Raw genomic sequence first — 20,016 nt, forward strand, 5'->3', positions numbered from 1 at the left:
TCAGAAAAGAAAGACAGAACCAGGCAGGTGGGAGGTTAGAGAGAGTGTATTGTGGTGGGATTATAAAGTGAAGAAATGGGGCAACCATTTCCTTAACAGACAGAGAGTTCTTGGTAGAGGGACATTTTTTTGTTCCTCAATTAAGAATCTGAGCCAATCAAAAGATTTTTTACAAGGAAGTGGACACTGAAGTGATTGTAATCAATGGTATTGCATTAATAATTCCTACCACTTCAGCTAGTATGGCCACTACTAACCATCAGTATGGTTGTCCATAACTGTTGACCAAGTGAGAAGACAACTGATGAGGTTACACACAGGAAGAGCTGTGAAACTACATGTAGTCATTCCTTGAGTTTTTAAGGCCTGTGATTACCAACTTTGTGTTATCCTCTTTTACTTGTTCAGTCTGTCACTAAGGCTCCGGAAAGTACCACTGCTGTGTGGAAAACATCCTGCATTGTTCCATTTCCAAAGACAGCAGGCATCTCTTCACCTAATAACTTCAGACCAGTGGCTCTTACGTCTAAAATCATGAAGACCTTTGAGAGACTGGTCCTGGACTATGAGTCCTCTTATGAAAGGGACATACTACAGTTTGCTTATCAGGCAAAGATTGGAGGGGAAGTTGCAACTATTTACCTGTTCCACAAGGATTACGGCCATTTGGACAAAATGGGCAGCACTGACAGTATGATATGTTTTAAATTCTCTGGTGCCTTCACTACCATCCAAACCGTGCCCAGTTGCTATTCAGCGAGTGGATGCAGAGGTGATGTATTGCTATAAGTACTTGGGCATCCACATAAATGACAGGATGGAGTGGTCTTGTAACATAAAGGAACTATAATAGAAAAGGCTCAGCAGACTCTTTTTTTCCTTAGGAGACTATGCTCCTTTAATGTTGGTAGTGACATCCTTCACATGTTCAACTCTGTGAAGGCCATTGCAATTTTCCAGGTGGGCTGGTAACATCACTTTAAGAGAAGTCCATCTAATAAACTAAATAAAACAGTAAGCTCAGTTAAGGAACACATTCTGGACACTTTGCAAGTAGTACAGGTGAAGAGAATTTAAAGAAAACTGGGTGCCATTATGAATAATGTTGCACATTCTCTGTCTGACACACTAACATTGAGAGACATTAAGCAAATTATTCAGCCGGAGTGTATTAAGAAATGTTAATGGGGCTCCTTTACACCAACAGCAATATGTTTTTTAATCCTTTACTGTGACTGTGGCTGCTCTTTTTGTCTTTAGCCAAGTGCATTTTCTATTTAGTCATTCTTGTGTGTATTTCTTTGTTATAATATTTATGTACTATATTTATTTATTGAGCTTCTGTAAAAAGCCAAATTTTCCCCTTGGGACAAATAAACCTCTTTTAATCTAATCTAAAACAATATAATCTAATCTAATCATACTCTTTATACAGTTGTGTTTGCAAGCATTTACGCATAAAACTCTACAATATATAGAAGATGGGTAGCAGCCAGAAGGCATAACATAGATCTGTGATTGATATGTTACAGAGTTTTTGCTTTCTGCTCCTCCAGTGACAATGGATCATAGCTTTTGTTATGTTGAATGTATGCTAGCTGGACTTTGTTTACATTACTTTGTTATATTCACTTTTGTATTATTTACCTACTTGATGATTTTTATATAAAGATAAACTGATTCTCTCACCTCTTTTATTCAATGTATCCATCTCAACAGCACCCCCAACATGGGTATTGGCATCTGCTACTTTCTTGTGTGTTCTGCAAGAAATACAAAACAAAAAATAGAATGTTGATTTAAGGCGCAACATCTTCATAATACATTAAGGATGGTGTGTTATGAATGTTTTTTTGTATTATTTGGTCCAATGACCAATCTATCCAGAAAACATCAAAAAAGTGACCCCCATTTAGGAAAGATGCAAATACAAAGACTTTTGTGTTTAGAGAGAACTTGAAAATACCCATATTTAAAATAAAGAGCACAATTGGAACTTGAACATTCTTAATCCCATTTCTTTCAAATCATAGTCATGGGTGGTCAGATGCTGATACCAGCATCATGCAGTTAAAACTAAATATGATTTGAGAGTCAGGCAGGTCCACTCATAGTCTCAAATTCAATTGGAAACAAAAAACATAAATTCATTTACTAAGCAATCATATGGATATTTTTATTCATAAACCATCTCACATTCATATATTCATATAAATGTTATCTTGAATTTCAATGAAATTCCATATCTAAACTTGAATTTGCTTAAACCTATTTTGATTGGTGAGAAAGTGGCCTGTATGCACTGCTGCAGGGCTGCACACCTAAAGGCTGCACCACAATGCTGTTCAGAATATATTTTAATTAACCATTTTAATGATTAGACCCAGCCTGGTATGAAAAATAAAAGTTAATTTGACATGTCACTGAGGCTTGTGTGGAACCCTATCAGCAGTCTACAATTTTTTTTTTTTACCTTACCCTACTTTCCAAAGAGGTAAGATAAAAAGGAGCATCAAATACAGACTAACTGGAGCAAAATGAAAATCTATAAAACAATAGGTGGGAAAATGGACTGACTGAATATGTGAAAATGAATTGCAGGACATACTAAAAGAAAACAGCAACACTACCAGGGCGTTCTTACTTATTACCCGATGAGTTTCAACATATACATGTAAAAAAAGAACACTGAGATGAGTATACCTACTAATGTTTTATAGTGAGCATATTTATGAGGATTTTCTTATAACAAAGTAGATATAAAGTCCTGAATCAAAATGTTTACATTGGTAATGTTTCACCTCTGTGAAAGCTATATTTAAAGATAAGCTTCAGTAGTCTCAGTAATTTATAGCTATAAAGAAAATAAAAAAATCTTTCTATATTTGGTTGGGTAGAATTAATGCGCTGGCCTCTTTTAATATAAATTTCTATTTGCAGACATTAGGAAGACTCACCTGGCACTATTACTCCCGCTGCATGGCAAACCTGCAGTAAAAAAAGTAAACCTTTAAAAATATTTCTATTGTCATTAGTATCAATAATGATCATCATCACATGTTCATTCTGTGCAAGAAACTCCCTTTCAACCGATTTACTAAAATTCTCTTTTACCTCTATTTTCCCAGGTGTTCTTACCCTACAAACACTTTTTCGCTGACACATTTTGCACCATTTCTTCAGTCTTTCTTGCACTTGCTGTGAAAGGGAAATACTAAAATACAAACAGTGACCCTCATTTAAATTTGAGAATAAGTACTGTCCACTCACCACGAGTCCTGTGGTATACAATGAATAATGGCAGAAGTATCAGTAAAAACAGACCAAGACCACCACCAACTAAAATAACAGTGAGAGAGAACTCTGGAGAGAGAGAAAAGACACCTGATTACCATGAAAAGAATCATATATATGTTTTATACATAGTATTTTATCTGGCTGATAGTTTTATTCATGTCAGTTCCTCTGGCTACTAAGGTGTTTCCTCAAATTCTCAATTATGTGCAGTTTAGGTTAAACGATGATTTCAAATTGTCCCTGTATTAGCGTAAATGTATGCATAAGTAGTCATGCAGTTTCGTTAGATGCTATCTGTTTGCACACCAAGTCACTCAATGTAATGATGAACTTCACTTAAGTGACTTACTTGCTTTAGATTAATCTGAGAGGACAAAATCCTTTTGACTCTGTAAGGTCCTCCTCTTTCAAAAGATAGATTTAAAATGAAGGCAAAAAAGCTTTCTAAGAAAGATGACAATGTGAGAAGGACACATACAAAACTATCGTAAATACTCTGAACTTCCTTTTAAAGCTCATTGCATTATTGCACAGAAGTGGAAAAAGTAAACTAGAATACAGTATACAAGGTCACTTCTTATGGAATCTACAACAAGACCAACTGGGAAGTCAGTGGCTGATTATCAATTTGGAAAATATTCCACAAAATGGGCAATAATAGAAGAAGGGTCAGGAGGAAAGACCACCTGAAAAAATGCATAATGTCACCTCTAGTACACTGCAGATATGTGGTAGAAAGTCCCGTGTCAGATGGGACCCAAGTGAACCTTTTTTGTCTGAATATTGCACAATAAGAAGATGTTTCCAAAAATTCAGGGAATCTGAAAAACCTGCCATTGCTTTTCTCTCTCACTTTGTCAATAATGAGGCACAAGAACGCTGCCCAAAATAATGTGACTAGAAAGTTTCATGTATCACGTACACTCAAACAGTAAGTTACACTAACAAAATGCTCTCAAAATGTAACTTGTGCTTATAAAAGTGCATCACTCCTGCAGTTTTGCCAGGTTTGCAGTTTTCTCGCCCAATTGGGCTATTTTTAGTCATTGTCTATGGGGGAAAAATGTGCTTTCTCAGGTTACTTTCTTTGGGCTACTTTTTTTAAAAACCAACACAGCATTTTGGTCTATTTTCAAGCCCCCTTTAATTATTTTTACCATATTTATCATCCTTCTGTCATCTCTTCCACTGCTATTTTCACTTGTATATTTTACTGTTGTAAAATCCCCAGGGGGGCCCAAGCCAGACCATATACCCATTCTATCACTCTGAAATATCTCAGAGATGAAACATCCTAGCCTGAGCTTTGATGGTACGTACCTAAACCTCTCACTCTCACACCACCCTCCCTTTCCGGTGTTTCATTTTGTCTAACTCAGGTATTGTGCTATTTTTTCTTGGAGAGGGGGGTCAAATTTTCTATTTTTAAGCTTTAAGAATGTAATATGCTTATTTCGGGGTGGCATGGTGGCACAGTGGTAGTGCTGCTGCCTCGCAGTGAGGAGACCTGGGTTCGCTTCCCGGGTCCTCCCTCTGTGAAGTTTGCATGTTCTCCCCGTGTCTGAGTGGCTTTTCTCCGGGTGCTCCGGTTTCCTCCCACGGTCCAAAGACATGCAGGTTAGGTGCATTGGCAATCCTATATTGTCCCTAGTGTGTGCTTGGTGTGTGTGTGTGTGTGTGCCCTGCGGTGGGTTGGCGCCCTGCCTGGGGTTTGTTCCTGCCTTGTGCCTTGTACTGGCTGGGATTGGCTCCAGCAGACCCCTGTGACCCTGTGTTAGGATATAGCGGGTTGGACAATGACTGACTGACTATGCTTATTTCTTTCAGTGTCAGAAACATGCTTGCATTATCTGGTAAACATACTGTGTGCATCTCAATATACATATAGAAATTAAAGAGAGTCCATCATGCAGCTAGCACACAAACACACACACACACACCCCAACCACACACTAGTGGCAATTTACTATCGCCAACCCACCTAACCTCATGTTTTTGGTGTGCAGAAGGAAACTGGAGCACCCAGAGGAAACCCACAAGCATGGGGAGAGCATGTAAATGCAGGGAGGTCATGGGACATGAACCTAGGCCTCCTTACAGTGAGGCAACAGTGCCACACCTTATATGTTAATTGTTATTTAAATAACTGGATAATTGAAAATATTAATTATGTTTACTGATTGTTCTATGTATTTGTGTTGTTTTTGGAAAATGAATCATTGTATTATGTAAAAATATATTTCTTTTCTAACAAGGCCTTCAACCTGAAATGTATTTATGGGTTGCTGTACAATGGCTGATCTTACACTGAGACCTCCAAAGGTCAAAACAAATCAAAAAACTTTCATACCTAAATGGACATGTATCATTAAATGTGTAGCGTACATTTAAATAAAATTGCACAAGAACACACAGCCATTTTTATGGCAGTAATAATAATGTGGAATACTCACAATTGCATAACATTCAACAATTAGATACTTAATCTGATCACATCACAATTTTGTGGAGGGAAAGCATTAATTTAAAAAGAGTTGATCTAGCATGCTGATGAAGTCAACCTAATTATTCCTTGTTGTTTATTCTGCTGTAATTGGCAATATTTATTGGATTAATTACTTTTATTGTCAGAAGCAAATCATCAAAGGTTGAAAGTTGAGGAGTGCTTACAAATTAATTGCATACTATTTTAAAATGTAACAGTATAAAAAAGTTTTGGGCTAGAAAATAGATTTTATCAGTAGCACGTAAAGTATACATTTTAATTTGTGCTTGTTTAAAAATGTCAGCATATTTTATTAAATTAATGCATAATAGACATGGTATTAATATAATTAAAGATTTATATAATGTTGAAATGTATTTTACATATAATATATTGTTATTTTTTTTAAATTCAATTCAGTATTTTGTATGCCAAATATTAGTAACCAAGAGATACTTTATCTTCCATATTAAAGATCCAAGTGTAAAATATTGGTAGATAAAACACTAAAAACACAATAACAGCCTTGTACAGCTTCCTAAGAAATGTTCGTCCCTTTAGTATAAATTGGAGTTTTATTTGTGGCATCACTTCTTGGGAATCATCTAAAATCATCATTTAACACAAAGGTATTTAATTTCTACTACAGAATAAAACATGATTTTACAAGCACAACTTATAAAAGGATCAAAATTATATTTGTGTTTAAGTATTAGCAGCTAATGTTTAATTCAGTAAAAAAAATGTTTTACTTCAATACTTAATGTATAAAGAAACTTTGGCTAAAGAAGAGCACTAATAGAATACACAAGATATGGAGTCCTAGAAGATATATCTGATAAAGTGGAAACAAAGCTACCAATTCTTGTTTGAAAGAATTACACAAAAATAAAATTACATATACTATTAAACAGTAGTTAAACGATTACATTTAGCACAAATCAGTATACATTATTACAGGCTAAAAACCATAATAAAAGCAACATCAGTTTAGATTATTAGATGAAATGGAGAAAGACACTAGAAATGCTAATTTAATTTTTGTTTATGATTTAACAATATGAAAATGAAACTGAATGCTTCATCCAGTGGTTTCATATCCCCACATACTTATCTGGAATTGTTTCTGCCTACCTTGTACTTTAATCTCTGTCTCATTGCTGTAGGTTATTCCTCCTCCTGCTGATTCTACACCACACTTGTAGCTTCCAGTGTGGCTTTCATTAAACTGATTAATAGTTAATACTGTAGAGTCACTGCTGCTCTTAATAGTCTTATTATTTCTTAAAAAGATGAAGGTGACTTTAGAGTGAGAGGTTTTGTTCTCACTCCATGTGCAAATCAGGTTGAGGGAGTCTCCTATCTTCACAGAACTGCTAGGAGATGCGGACAAAGTCACCCATATACCTGAAAAGAGAACATAAAGAGATTTAGTATGTGTGTGGCAGGAGAAGACCAAAAGGCGGATCAACTTATGCTGGTCATTAGTCATTCAAGTCTGGTTTTTAAGTGTTTAAATGAAGAGGTGATCAAATGAGGGCACAAAGGTCAAATTAAAAACTTCAGAGACCCTTTGCTGTCTTGTGCTCATTCTGAAACTTTCAACAGTGAACTTGCAGTACCAGTGAAATATACTGTAAATAGTGGTTAGATCCTGAAGACTAAGATCCTTTGCCTGGTCACTGTGCTATTAATTTTGACTAGTGGCCCTAAACTGCCTTGGTATATGTATTTCAAGATGTTCTGTGACTAACTGGCATGCCATCCCTGGTTTAATTCATGCCTTGTGTTTAATGCTGCCAAGATAGATGTTGGCCTACAGACTTCTAAAACTGAACTGAAAGGGTTCTGTGAGTGAAATACTGTATGAACAGAAACAGTTCAAAAAGTTATTTTTTACACTGTGTAGACCACGATGCAACATACTGTATTTTGAAAAACAGGCAGTCTATACTTATCATTTTATTCTCTAAAACAAATGTCTTTGTGATACACTGTCTATAGTTATACTGTTGAGCCTCACTTAGAAACAAGAAAAAGAAGAAATTTTGTCAAAATACACATTTGTTTTGGAGTTCACATAGTTTTATTAGTAGGCAAGTGTATTTACCCCAAGTCTTAGGTTTTAACTGGTAAACAAATACAGGAAAATAAATCAAACCTATTTTTTCATGTATTTGGGTATGTATTCACCTTCTGCAGCTCACAGATTAATGTTTCAGAGTGAAAATACATCAAAATATCCACAGCTGCAATTACATGAACTGGGAATTCAATATACATCAGTACAGATTTGTAATGCAGAATCTGTTGTTGTTGAATTTGAAGAAGAATGAACTCAAATATACAGTGGCTAGTTAGAATTAAAACAAGTTAGAATTAAAAATGCAGAAACTGAGCAGTGAAAAGGGTGTCTTGAAATGTGAGATTGATTTATGAATTAAGACGAAAATAGGTATTCAGTAAAGAATACTTTGAAAAAGCACATAGTTGTGCACAGCAATGGGAAAACAAATGTGCTGCAGTAGTTCTTCATATGGGACAAACTGCAAAGATGAAAACAACAGAAAACACACAATGGCACTAAAAACCCAACCCAATAAATGATGTATTTTTCCTTGTGATCATAATATATGGAATAGAAACAAAAGAAGAAAACTAAGATATTTGCAGATCAAAAACAACATATTTTATGGGTGTATAAATTAATCCCACCGTTTTTAACACATTTAAAGTTCCTTTAACACTGGCAACATTTCCAAGTGGTACTCAATTTGCATGGTGCTCTGCTCTGTCATGAAGAGTCCTTACAGCATGCAAAACCTCTTGTCATCAACTTTCTTACTGTTGTGGCAGATGATGAGGGACCTTGCCCCACCAGGACGCCTGGAGCAGGGAAGGACCAGTAGAGTGGCAATATCTTCCCTGGGTGTAAGAGGGCAGCCCCCCTGATTTCCATCAAGGACCAGGGATATGGAGCTGGGAAGCTCAACCCTGTGGGGGTCCGTGGCCAAACCCAGGGGGCACATGGATGGTTCCCGAGCCCTGGAGGACAGCACTTCTGCCACACCAGGAAGTGCTGCCACTCCAGGAACTGTGTGCTTCCAGGTGCAAAGGCAGCACTTCCACCACACTGCCCCAATGTTTTTTCTTTGCTGACACTTTCACTCTGTTCTCCAAATTCATTATAAGACAGTTGACTTCAACAGACCTCCCAAACCTCAGACACAACAATACCAGCATCAGTCCCAGGTTCGAATAAGACTTTTATTGTGTAAAAGTACCTTTCACAGGTGTTCTTTCAAAAATCAAACTCAAAGTTGCACCTTAAATCCCTTTATTTTTCTTTTAGTCCTCCTCTACTTCTCTCCAGCAAGTATTGTCCACCTCCATTGTCCACCTCCTCCCAACTCTGACTCCCCTGGACATGGTGGAGCAGTCCTTTTCAACCCAAACGCAGGAGTACATCTGGTGCAACAAGATTACCACCTGGAAGCGATTCCTGGTTATGTAGAACCTATCCATGACAGGGGAGTCTTCCCACAGTAGCTCCCTCTAGTGGAACTCGAAGACCCAAACAGGGCTACCCAACAAAACTACAACTTTCACGCAGCTCTGTGGGTGTCCAAATGGGAGATACTGCCAAACAGCATTCTGAGGGAACAAATGTCACCAGGAGGCAGTCTCCATTTGTCCTTCTGAAAAAAAACCATCCATCCCAGCCGAAATGACAGTCAATCCCTGTTGTCTATGACAATTTGTTTCAAATTTCCAGATTTTTTTTACAGTTGGATATATTTTCTAAGAAATCCAAAAAATGCATACCACCTAATTGATCATTTTATATGCTCAAGTATCTTCTAACTAGCCAAATTTAGTAGTAAACTCAACCATCTGACAACCCTGCCCAGCCCCACTATAACGAAAAAATTATTGACTACATCAATAAGCCCATGTAGATATTTGTGAGGCACTCTGTATAAGTCACCTTAAAATATTGCAACAACACAGACAGAAAATATATATTGTTCCATATTTTAGTATTGTAATTGTACTTGTAGCAGCATTTGTCCAAAATTTCCAAGGTTCTGCAATTTAAGCTTACTTCATAGAACAATTCAGACAACACTGTGATGCATGTTCAAATAATTCCACAGTCCAAGTATCTTTGTTTTAAAAGTTTTAGAAAATTCAAAGCAAAATAGTTCACACAAAAATTAAGAAAAGTTGATATTACAAAAAAGTATAAGCTATTGTTTACAGAAAGTTCTTTTTAAAGCTTATTTATCTTGTTTCATTTCTGTCTCTATTTGGTCACACAGTCATAATTTCAAATGTTCATATGTTCATTAAAGGTTTCAAAAAAGATCAGGGGATGGTCAGAAAACTGTTTGCCAATATTCTATTTGTAAACTAATCTAATAGTCCAGGCTTCTAGCAGTGAGATGATTTCCTAACTGGCTTGATTAACATTCTCTGTTTCTACAGGAATAGCTAAGAGTATTCTATTGCATACTAACTTACATGGCATAAAAGATTATACCATAATCTGAGTACCTATGTGAAACATTTTCTATTGAAATTAGCACTTATGTGAATTTCACATTTCATTTCTAAGATTGACACTTACAGTACTGATTTCCTAAAACAAACAAACAAACAAAAAAAAAAACCAGACTGTTGTACAGCCTTTAAACTCCTATTTAAACTTGCAACAACCACATCTAAAACAAAAAATGCAACAACTCCATTTGGCCTTGTAACTATTGTTAACCATTTTTTCTCCTACTCTGCTTTGTTTCTATAGACCTGTTTTTATTGCACTTTCTCTTTTCCCCAGCATATTGTCCACAACTTAAATTCTCTTTCTATCATTACACTTTCATAGTATTTATTTTTATATTGCTCCTTAGACATCACTGAATAATGAGGTCTTTCTAGAAAAGATTACTATAGAATTCACCATTCCTTCTGTCCTGAACTGTTTCAAGTTCACAGTCTTTCTATTGTGGAACCAATCTTTGTCAATGAGAAGAACTCTCTTAAATTCTATCTGACATTAGCCCAGAGAGCCCACACTAAGCAGAGGCAATCCCATAACTCCTTTTGGCCAGCCATGCAGTCATGTTGTTAGTATGTCTAATTTTACATAATTTTCAAGGTGTACATGTTATTATGAATGACTCACTGAAATCCAGTACTTTTAGATTCAATTCCAGCAACATTTCTTAAAATGTACATATTTCAAAAATAAATACAAACTGAAAAATGAATATGGCAATTAAAATGTGCAATTTACACTAATAGTAGCCTGTTCAATGCTAAGGTCCCTTTACTATGCTCAACAAATACAGTGGGTCATCGCTTACTTTTCGTCCTCTGCAACAACTAGATACTGTAATGTCATCACAAGGAGGCAGACATGTTTTATGTTTTGTCACCGAAAGATAGATATAAGCAAGCCAAACTTTGATACTAAAAATTCAGTCATATTTTGGCATATAACCAAAATTCTAACCGAAAATAAAATTAAGAAATGAAGTATATGGTCTAATAACAGAATACTTAAAGGCAATCACACACCCATTAACAGAGCTTTGTTTAGAATTATTCACAATCTCAGATGAAGTTACACATCGCACACCTCTGGCCACCCAGCCATTTGGGTATAGCAACATTATGGCAACATTGACATGATGGTGATGTCCATAGTGTATTGCAGTGAAGTATTACAAACATGAAACAAACAAAATCACAACAGGTACAATACACCACATTATATTGAAGGGTAAAACAGAATAGTGCTTGTAAAACGTCTTCACTCCCTTTAGAAGTTTTTACATTTTATTATTAGGTTGAATTACAGTGAATTTAATTTGGGGGTCAAGAGCAGATCAAGTAACTAAGCAACCAATTCAGAAGCAAAAGTAAAATAAACATAATGGTGTCTAAAATGTGTATGGTTAGCGTCCAGCTAGTAGACGGATGGAAATTGACCCAATCAGTAGTATTGTTGCTTTAGAAATTACTAAAGATGTGATGAAGAATGAACTGATTCAGAAAATAAGTGTAGCAGAAAGAACTTAACAGTGCTCTTTAGTACCCAAGGGGAACTGAAGAGGGAAACCCCATTAAATTTTTACAGGTATTCTTCAGCAAAATTTTAGAGAAGCCTTTTAGGAAAACCCAGCAATCAACAGAGAAAATCTCCTACTTAGCAAATGCTTTCTATCATCTTTCCTCACAGGTGGCGCAGTGGTAGTGCTGCTGCTTTGCAGTAAGGAGACTGTGGAAGATTGTGGGTTTGCTTCCCGGTTCCTCCCTGTGTGGATAGCACTTTGAGTACTGAGAAAAGTGCTATATAAATGTAATGAATTATTATTATTATCTTTCATTGTTAAGTTTCTGAAATTTAAAAGTAAAGAAAATTTGCTTGTATTATATATTAGCAATGGCTCAAGAAAATGTGACACCAATTAGAAAATGAAATGGGGTCTTGGGAAAATTCAAATAAAAATATTAAACAAATAGGAGTAACAATATAAGAAAACCGCGGTGGACTGGCTCCCTGCCCAGGGTTTGTTTCCTGCCTTGCGCCCTGTGTTGGCTGGAATTGGCTCCAGCAGACCCCCGTGACCCTGTATTTAGAATATAGCGGGTTGGATAATGGATGGATGGATGGATAATTGATGGATGGAATATAAGAAAAGAAATAAATGAACTCCTTAAATATTTTAATTCCTTGAATTAATAATCATTATTTGGGTAGGAAGAAAGATTAATATATTAAAAAAAAATTACAAGATTCACATATCCTAACAATTTTAGCATTGAAGCTATAGAAGATTTTCTTATATGTCAGGAAAAGCAATTTTTTATTGAGTTTGTTATTACTGATTCTTAAAGATTTTCAAGTAGCTCACCATAAATACACTGTTGGGGAAAACGTTTATTTCTATTGTGCCTTGTTGTGTGGACTGGGGCACTAAATTGTTGGATGCTAGCTCTATTCGGTGTGATAGTTGCCCGGACACCACCAGTTGGAAACCACTTCTTTATAAAAAGCACACGTTTATTCTCCATTAATAAACACAATTCCACACAGCACACAATGCACAACGCAATAATCACCACTGATTCGCTCTTTCTCAGTCCTTGGCCACCTCTACTCTCCTCCTGGGAGCTTCATCCTACTCCCACTCCCGACTCTGGCTCCCTGATTGTAAGAAGGCGGCCCCTTTTATTCCTGCTCGGATGAGCTCCAGGTGATTGATGACGTCCATCCGGCAGCACTTCCTGGTGTGGCGGAAGTGCTGCCCTTTGTCCCGGAAGCAGGTTCCTCCGCCATCTTGCCGAGTGTGGTGGAAGTAACAATATCTGGGTCCCACGAGGTTTAACACGCCCTCTGGCAGTGGCCATGGGTCCCAACGAGCTCGAATCTTTGTTCTCTTTTCCCGTGGTCCTTTCCTGCTCCATGACGGTTGTGCCCTCATGGCCCGGAAGCTATTCCCGCCACCTTCCGGTCCTTTTAGGCGTCCCGGCCAGGTAATAACCCTGGCCATCTGCGACATTGGTGATAGCAAGATGAAATGATATAAGGCAGAAGTGGTGAGAAGAGCTTTTCTAATATTTCTTTTATACTTATGTGGTTAATTTAAGGTATCAGTGGTTGCAGGGTTTGGCATGTGAAAATCTTCAGCAGTCAGGCACAAACAAGATTCACCTGGGGAACTTGAAACACATCTGAAATGATTGACAAATAGCTATGTTATAAAGAAACAAGTAAAATACAAAAAAGGAAATTATTATAGTTAAATGTCTCTAATAGAAATGATTAGCATCCATCCATCCATCCATTTTCCAACCCGCTGAATCCGAACACAGGGTCACGGGGGTCTGCTGGAGCCAATCCCAGCCAACACAGGGCACAAGGCAGGAAACAATCCTGGGCAGGGTGCCAACCCACCGCAGGACACACACAAACACACCCACACACCAAGCACACACTAGGGCCAATTGAGAATCGCCAATCCACCTAACCTGCATGTCTTTGGACTGTGGGAGGAAACCGGAGCGCCCGGAGGAAACCCACGCAGACACGGGGAGAACATGCAAACTCCACGCAGGGAGGACCCGGGAATCGAACCCAGGTCCCCAGGTCTCCCAACTGCGAGGCAGCAGCGCTACCCACTGCGCCACCGTGCCGCCCAATGATTAGCATGTTAGATGTATTTTTTTTCTTGTTTTGGGATTTTTATATGTATACTTTTATTTGCAAAGTCAGTTTCATAGTATGATCGATAATTTAAAAGCTGATATTCACTACTGTTGCATTTTATTTACCCAATGTCATGTTAAGTTTGGTAATGTGATTACAATCATCGAATCTCTGACTTCAAAAAACATTACAATATAAATTGGGGACGATTGTCTATCACTTTATCTTTTGGTGGATAGTATGCCTGTGCAATCTTTAGTTGGGATTACTTTCTTATTCAAATAATAGGATTTATATTTTGCTTAAAACCTGTTTCTGGGTTTGCTTTTGTTTTGTCCCCTGGCATTGGTCATTCAGTTCTGATTTTCTTCCTGGAGTTGGCCCTTTGCTACTCATTTTGACCATGTCTTTTGGATTTCATTATGCTTACAATAATTCTCATGCATAATATGTTCATTAAAGTCAGATATTGTTAAATACCAATCAAAGTTAAAGCGAGGACATTTGAACTCATATGACTCAAAGTAATTTTGACTTATAACCAAAACTAATTTTAGTTTACAAATATGCACTTAATTGCGGTATAAGAAATGTACAGGTACGAAAATGTCTATTCCCTTGTTAATCCCCAATGTTTGCCATCACAAAATTATTAGAAACTGAATTAATATTCCCCACAGTATCATAAACTGGAGGTTTCCCCACTCATACTCTAGGCACTATTCTTATCTTTCATCCTAGTGCACTGCTTCACCTTTCAAACAAACTCCTACATTGGCTCCTACAAAGTGTAGGGTAGAGACCAGGGGTCTCATGCATAATGCTGTGCGTAGAATTCGCACTATAACATGGCGTAAGTACAAAAGCGGAAATGTGCTTACACACAAAAAAATCCAGATACATAAATCTGTGTGAACGCCAACTTCCACATTCTTCCGCTCCATTAATCCCGGTCAGCGTGAAAAGTAACGCACGTGCACGCACCTGCTGTCCCGCCCCAACTCCTCTTTGAATATGAAAATCAATATAACTAACCCTTATGCTCAGGCTTCTGTGAAAAGGCAATGACAAAAGCAAGAGGGAAAACAGAAGAATTTCAGCGAATACCAAGTGGAGGCCAGGAAAAACGTACTATTTGTTGGTTTAAACAGTTGTATAGACAACATAAGGAAGTTGATCGAGTGACATAGCGTGTCGGAGAAACTCGAAAGCTCACCTTCACAAAGTCGCACAGTGCAGAAATAAAAAAGAAGTTGTCAGATATTAAAGTCGCCTTGAAAAGGCGAGTCGTAGCCCACCGTCTGAGTGTCATATGAAAGCTTATTAGGGTACAGAGAAAAAAAAAGGCACACAGTGGGGAAAAAGCATGAAATGTCAACTTTAATCTCTAAATTTCCACTTTAATCATGTAGTTTCTTTTGTCATTAAAGTAGAACATCCTAAACTTCATCTTAAAATCGTTTAATTTACTAGTTTCTCAATCCCATCGTAACTAAAGTAGCACGTTAAATGTTTTGTTTTGTATTTGATCTTCTATGTGCTCTATGTGTGTGAATCACTACGTGCTTCCAGGCTTTCTCTGCCTCCGACAGGACACAGAATCCATTACATTTGTGATATTACAGCTCTCTGAATAATTAAAATACTGAGATGTATACGTGATATCATGTTCATGATGATAGGAGTTAAAGCATGTTATTAAACATGGGAACACAGTGGCGCAGTGATTGTTCATGTCTCACGCAAGATACTTGCTGCGCCATATGCGACCTTCGATGAAATACTTTATTGTAGCAGTACTGTCTCTTTCAAACGTACTAATCTCCAATTCCTGTCCTTACTTTTCTTTCTCCAAATACCCAGTCGCCACACAATCAGCTCTGTAATAGACGTTAAACCATCTGTAAGCTTAGAACGGCGATTCTTCAAAACTTTTAAGGAACATCGAAATATCTTCATAGTACGTGTTTAATTATTCTATCAATCTATCCTTCCAGTATCGCGTCAGCACCAGCAAAAATACAGTGCGAGGCAGGAACAATCCGTGAACAGAGCGTCAGCAGCTCGCTAGCGCTGCGGCACCGTGTAGTTAAAGTTAAAGTTTTATCTGTATAATATAAACATATTTTGCTGCATTTCATCTTAATAATTATATTGTCATCATATGTAAATACACGCTTTATAAAGTGGCTCAGGTTGTGCAACATTCTAACTGTATCGCAAGTTTACAGTGAGGTAATTGTACTAATAAGTACAAACAGTTCTACAAGGAGCACTTGATGGACTGATTGAGTGCGTTTAGAGTTCTTGGGATGAAACTGTTTCTGAACTGCAAGGTCCGTACAGGAAAGGCTCTGAAGCATTTGTCAGATGGGAGCAGTTCAATAGACCGCATGGCTGAGGCAGCATGTGCTTGATGCTGTATACCGATAATTCTATTTCCGATCAGCTGCTGTACAGCTGTGATTCACACTCAGATACAGTGGGATAAATACTCCGAGTGGTGCAGTGAGAGTAATATGAAAAAAGATGATCCGATGTGGCAACCCCTAATGGAAGCAGCTGAAAGAAGAAGAAGGTGCAGTGAGAGTAAGAACGCTAAAGCAGTTATGGTATTTGGAATAGTTTGACCATTCCATGGACCATTATATTGTTACAGGTTATTTACAATCAGATGCATTAAACTAATAAACATCCATCCATCCATTTTCCAACCCGCTGAATCCGAACACAGGGTCACGGGGGTCTGCTGGAGCCAATCCCAGCCAACACAGGGCACAAGGCAGGAACCAATCCTGGGCAGGGTGCCAACCCACCGCAGGACAACTAATAAACAATATGCGGTTAATTTCAGTGTATTTATAAAGCCGCATCAGGGATGTGGATCTAAAAAAGAAAGGATAACCACACAGGAACAATAGCACTGCTTTGACGCTGATTGCCGCCAGTCTGCAAAACTGAGCAGAAAACTTGCGTACGACAGGGTATGAGCTACCGTGGAAATGTGTGTGGCTTTACGCCAAGTTTAGGTTTTATACATCGCGATTTGAATGTGGAAACATTCTTACGCAACATTTTTGTGCGTACGCACAGTTTATACATAAGGCCCCAGATAACTGAGAAAATGCTTATAATTTTTTATTTAAGCAGTTAATAAAATGAAATATAATAACATTTGAGTACACAGTAAGTGCTGTATATAAGAGGAATAGAATTTAATATCTTCCTTCCTAGCTATCAACTAATAATATGCAATCTTCATCTCACAATTCAGTATACATAATAAAAAGTTGTAAAATCTTTTATCACTGTCATTGACATTATGCTCTCCTGTCTTAAAAGTGGAATTAATTTAACTCAACAATACTTTATATAATTTCTGCCAACCTTTTTTCCCAATTCACTCTAAAAGGAAACAATGGCTGCAACCTTTTGGGCAGTTCAATGAAGTGCTTAGCAATCACCATTATAAATAATGCTTAATATGAAACACTTTTTTTTTGCTCTTATCCAAAAACTTTTACATAGTGTATACTAGAAAGTTTCTCTTTTTGATTATATTACTCTGTTTCTCATCTTAATATTTCTAGTTACATTCAGCAAAACATTTTAAACCTAATACTTAGAAATGTTTATTAAGATTGCCTATTTGTTGTACTAAGATACAGTATATACTATGAATTAAACATTCTGTAGTTGCATAATAAAAGCCAAGTAGGGAAGGGATGTTTTAATAGGGGGGCTTTTCTTTTTACACACTGTGGACGAAAAAGGCACACTGAAAAGCAGACAGATAATATTTTCTCAATTCACTTTATTTATTCATTCGGAGTCGCAGTAAGTAGAGATTCAAAAGAGTATAACTTATTGCCGCAAAGCTCAATTGAACCCTGATCAAAAGCCAGGAGGGGTTTTTTATACTTCAGCATCTCATGATTAATAAGACAGAAAGAACATCCTTATCAAAACAGTAAAGTTAAACAATATGTCTGTTGAGCTAAGCATTATCTGTGCTTTGGAAGCTAAGCACAGGAGAGACGCCTTTGCATAAACTACATGTACAGTTCTGCAGCCTTGTGACCTTGTCCCTGAAACATTCACTCTGAGAAAGGGAAAACAAGAAACAGCTTACATTTTATTCATCTCACCGTGGTGCCATACATGCTAGCCTCCAGATCATGGAAAAGTCTGAGGCGGAACCGGATCAGCGACAACAAGGAAACACTAATTTCCGTGGCGACCCAAGTGCCAACTGTAAACAAAGATAATCCATCTCGGGAAACACACAGCACAACTCCACAACAAGAAAACATTCCCACCAAAAGCTATGCAGCCACAGAGAAATATGCTGACTTAACCTGTTGTTTTGTGACCGGTCTTGGAAGGTTTTGAATGATGGTTAAACGGCCGCTAGAGAGAGCTCTTGTATCGCAAGAAATGTCATGACCTAAATATTTAACAATAGCTTGAAGTAACTGCAGTGTTTTCTTTTTTCTCTTTTCTTTTTTCTTATCTACATACTGCTTCAATTTATTATCTTTTTCTGGCCAAAACCATAAACACAAGGGGCTTCAGTATATCCCTGAGGCTTGACGGTCCAGGTCCAACGGCAGTTTTGAAAGGTAAAAGCAAACCAGGATTGAGAATAAGGGTGCACGGGAATGGAAAAGAAAGCGTTAGCAAGGTCAATAACAGAGAAGTACCGGGTGGACGGGGGCATCGTGGAAAGAATAGTGGAAGGATTAGGAACAATAGGTGTTCTAGGAAAAACCGCAGAGTTAACTCGTCATAGGACCCGTCAGCCTTTTTTACAGGAAAAAATGGGGGAGTTGACTGGAGAGTATGTAATTGGAATAATTGCTCCTCGCCTCACGAGATCAGAATGTACGGCGGCGATGCCAGCCTCTGCCTCTGGAGACAGAGGATCCTGGACACGGTACGGGTGGAAGGAAGATTTTGAGAAAATCACCAGTGGCTCAGTGTGCTATCCTTCCATAATCAATTTTTCCCTTGGGACCACAGTGCTAAGGAAACATGGGGAACCGAATCTCCTAAATAGAAAACGCTTTGTGAATATGTGAGGTGCACTGAAGCAACTGCTTTTAGTAGACAACAAAAATACATGGAATGTGCAAAGTTTCAGGGCATGTGCTGGAGGAAAGAAAAGATTCTAACCAAGGTGTGTCCACTTCAGTAGGGAAAATACTGGGCAGTATAAGGCAGGGTGTCCGGGACTTGTAAGTGAGGAAAATAGGCATGAGGGGAAATAATGAAGGGCTTTCAAGAGGAAGGTGTGTGGGGAGATGTTCAGGGTCCAGGCTGTAAAAGAGGGCTTGGGGTGTGAAGTGTGGCACAGGAGCTTAGGAATGGAGCAGCAAAAATCCTTGTTCAGTTAAAGAAAATTGAGACTGACAGTTTAAGTCATAAGATCCCATCCCAGCAGTTTCACAGGACACAAATGATTTAACAGAAAGCAACGAGTCAATAATGAAACTGTTAATGCTGAGCTGTAACTGCACAGGAACCTCCTTCAGCACATGGCTCCTGTGTCCATTTCAAAGGCAGTTTCTTTGCCATTAAAGTCAATAAAAGATCAGTTTCAGCATGACGAGTAAGCAAAGGAAACTGGAAAAAGTGGCTGGGGTCCCTGATAATTCTTAGGACCAAGGAATGTCATTAGGCTCAGGGAGAGGGGGTGACGGAGGCGCTTGTGTGGGCAGTTGTGTCTGAAATGTCCAAGTTCACCGCAGCCGTAACAGGCATATAACGCTGGCGTCTGCTCCGAAGGGTTAGGCATCTGAGCAAAAGGATTTTTAGGGTTTGATAAATGGAACCCGCGTCCTCTTCCGTGCCCTCGCCCTCGACCTCCAAAGAATTTTCCGCGTCCTCTCCCCCTAGCCAGGTCAGTTCTTCCAGTATAGTAATTTATTTGTGCAGCCAAAAGTTTGGTCTGTGTCTCTGACTCTTTTAATTTAGTCTGACTGTCAGCATGCTCTGCATGACGCTTGTCTTCCTC

At 38.0% G+C, this 20,016-nt stretch overlaps 1 protein-coding gene across 1 annotated transcript in view; it reads right to left on the reverse strand.

The window, feature by feature from the left end:
- LOC114666525 (killer cell immunoglobulin-like receptor 3DL1) overlaps nt 1–20,016 on the reverse strand; it is a 68,218-nt gene that overhangs the window by 17,164 nt on the left and 31,038 nt on the right. Inside the window, exons 3-6 of the mRNA XM_051919823.1 lie at nt 6,917–7,189; nt 3,271–3,363; nt 2,958–2,988; nt 1,690–1,763 (exon numbers count right to left, since the gene is read on the reverse strand). Coding sequence (XP_051775783.1) covers nt 1,690–1,763; nt 2,958–2,988; nt 3,271–3,363; nt 6,917–7,189 — 471 coding nt within the window. The remainder of the gene's footprint in view (nt 1–1,689; nt 1,764–2,957; nt 2,989–3,270; nt 3,364–6,916; nt 7,190–20,016) is intronic.

The sequence above is a fragment of the Erpetoichthys calabaricus genome, chromosome 16 (assembly GCF_900747795.2).
Source record: "Erpetoichthys calabaricus chromosome 16, fErpCal1.3, whole genome shotgun sequence".
NCBI classification, from domain to species: domain Eukaryota; kingdom Metazoa; phylum Chordata; class Cladistia; order Polypteriformes; family Polypteridae; genus Erpetoichthys; species Erpetoichthys calabaricus.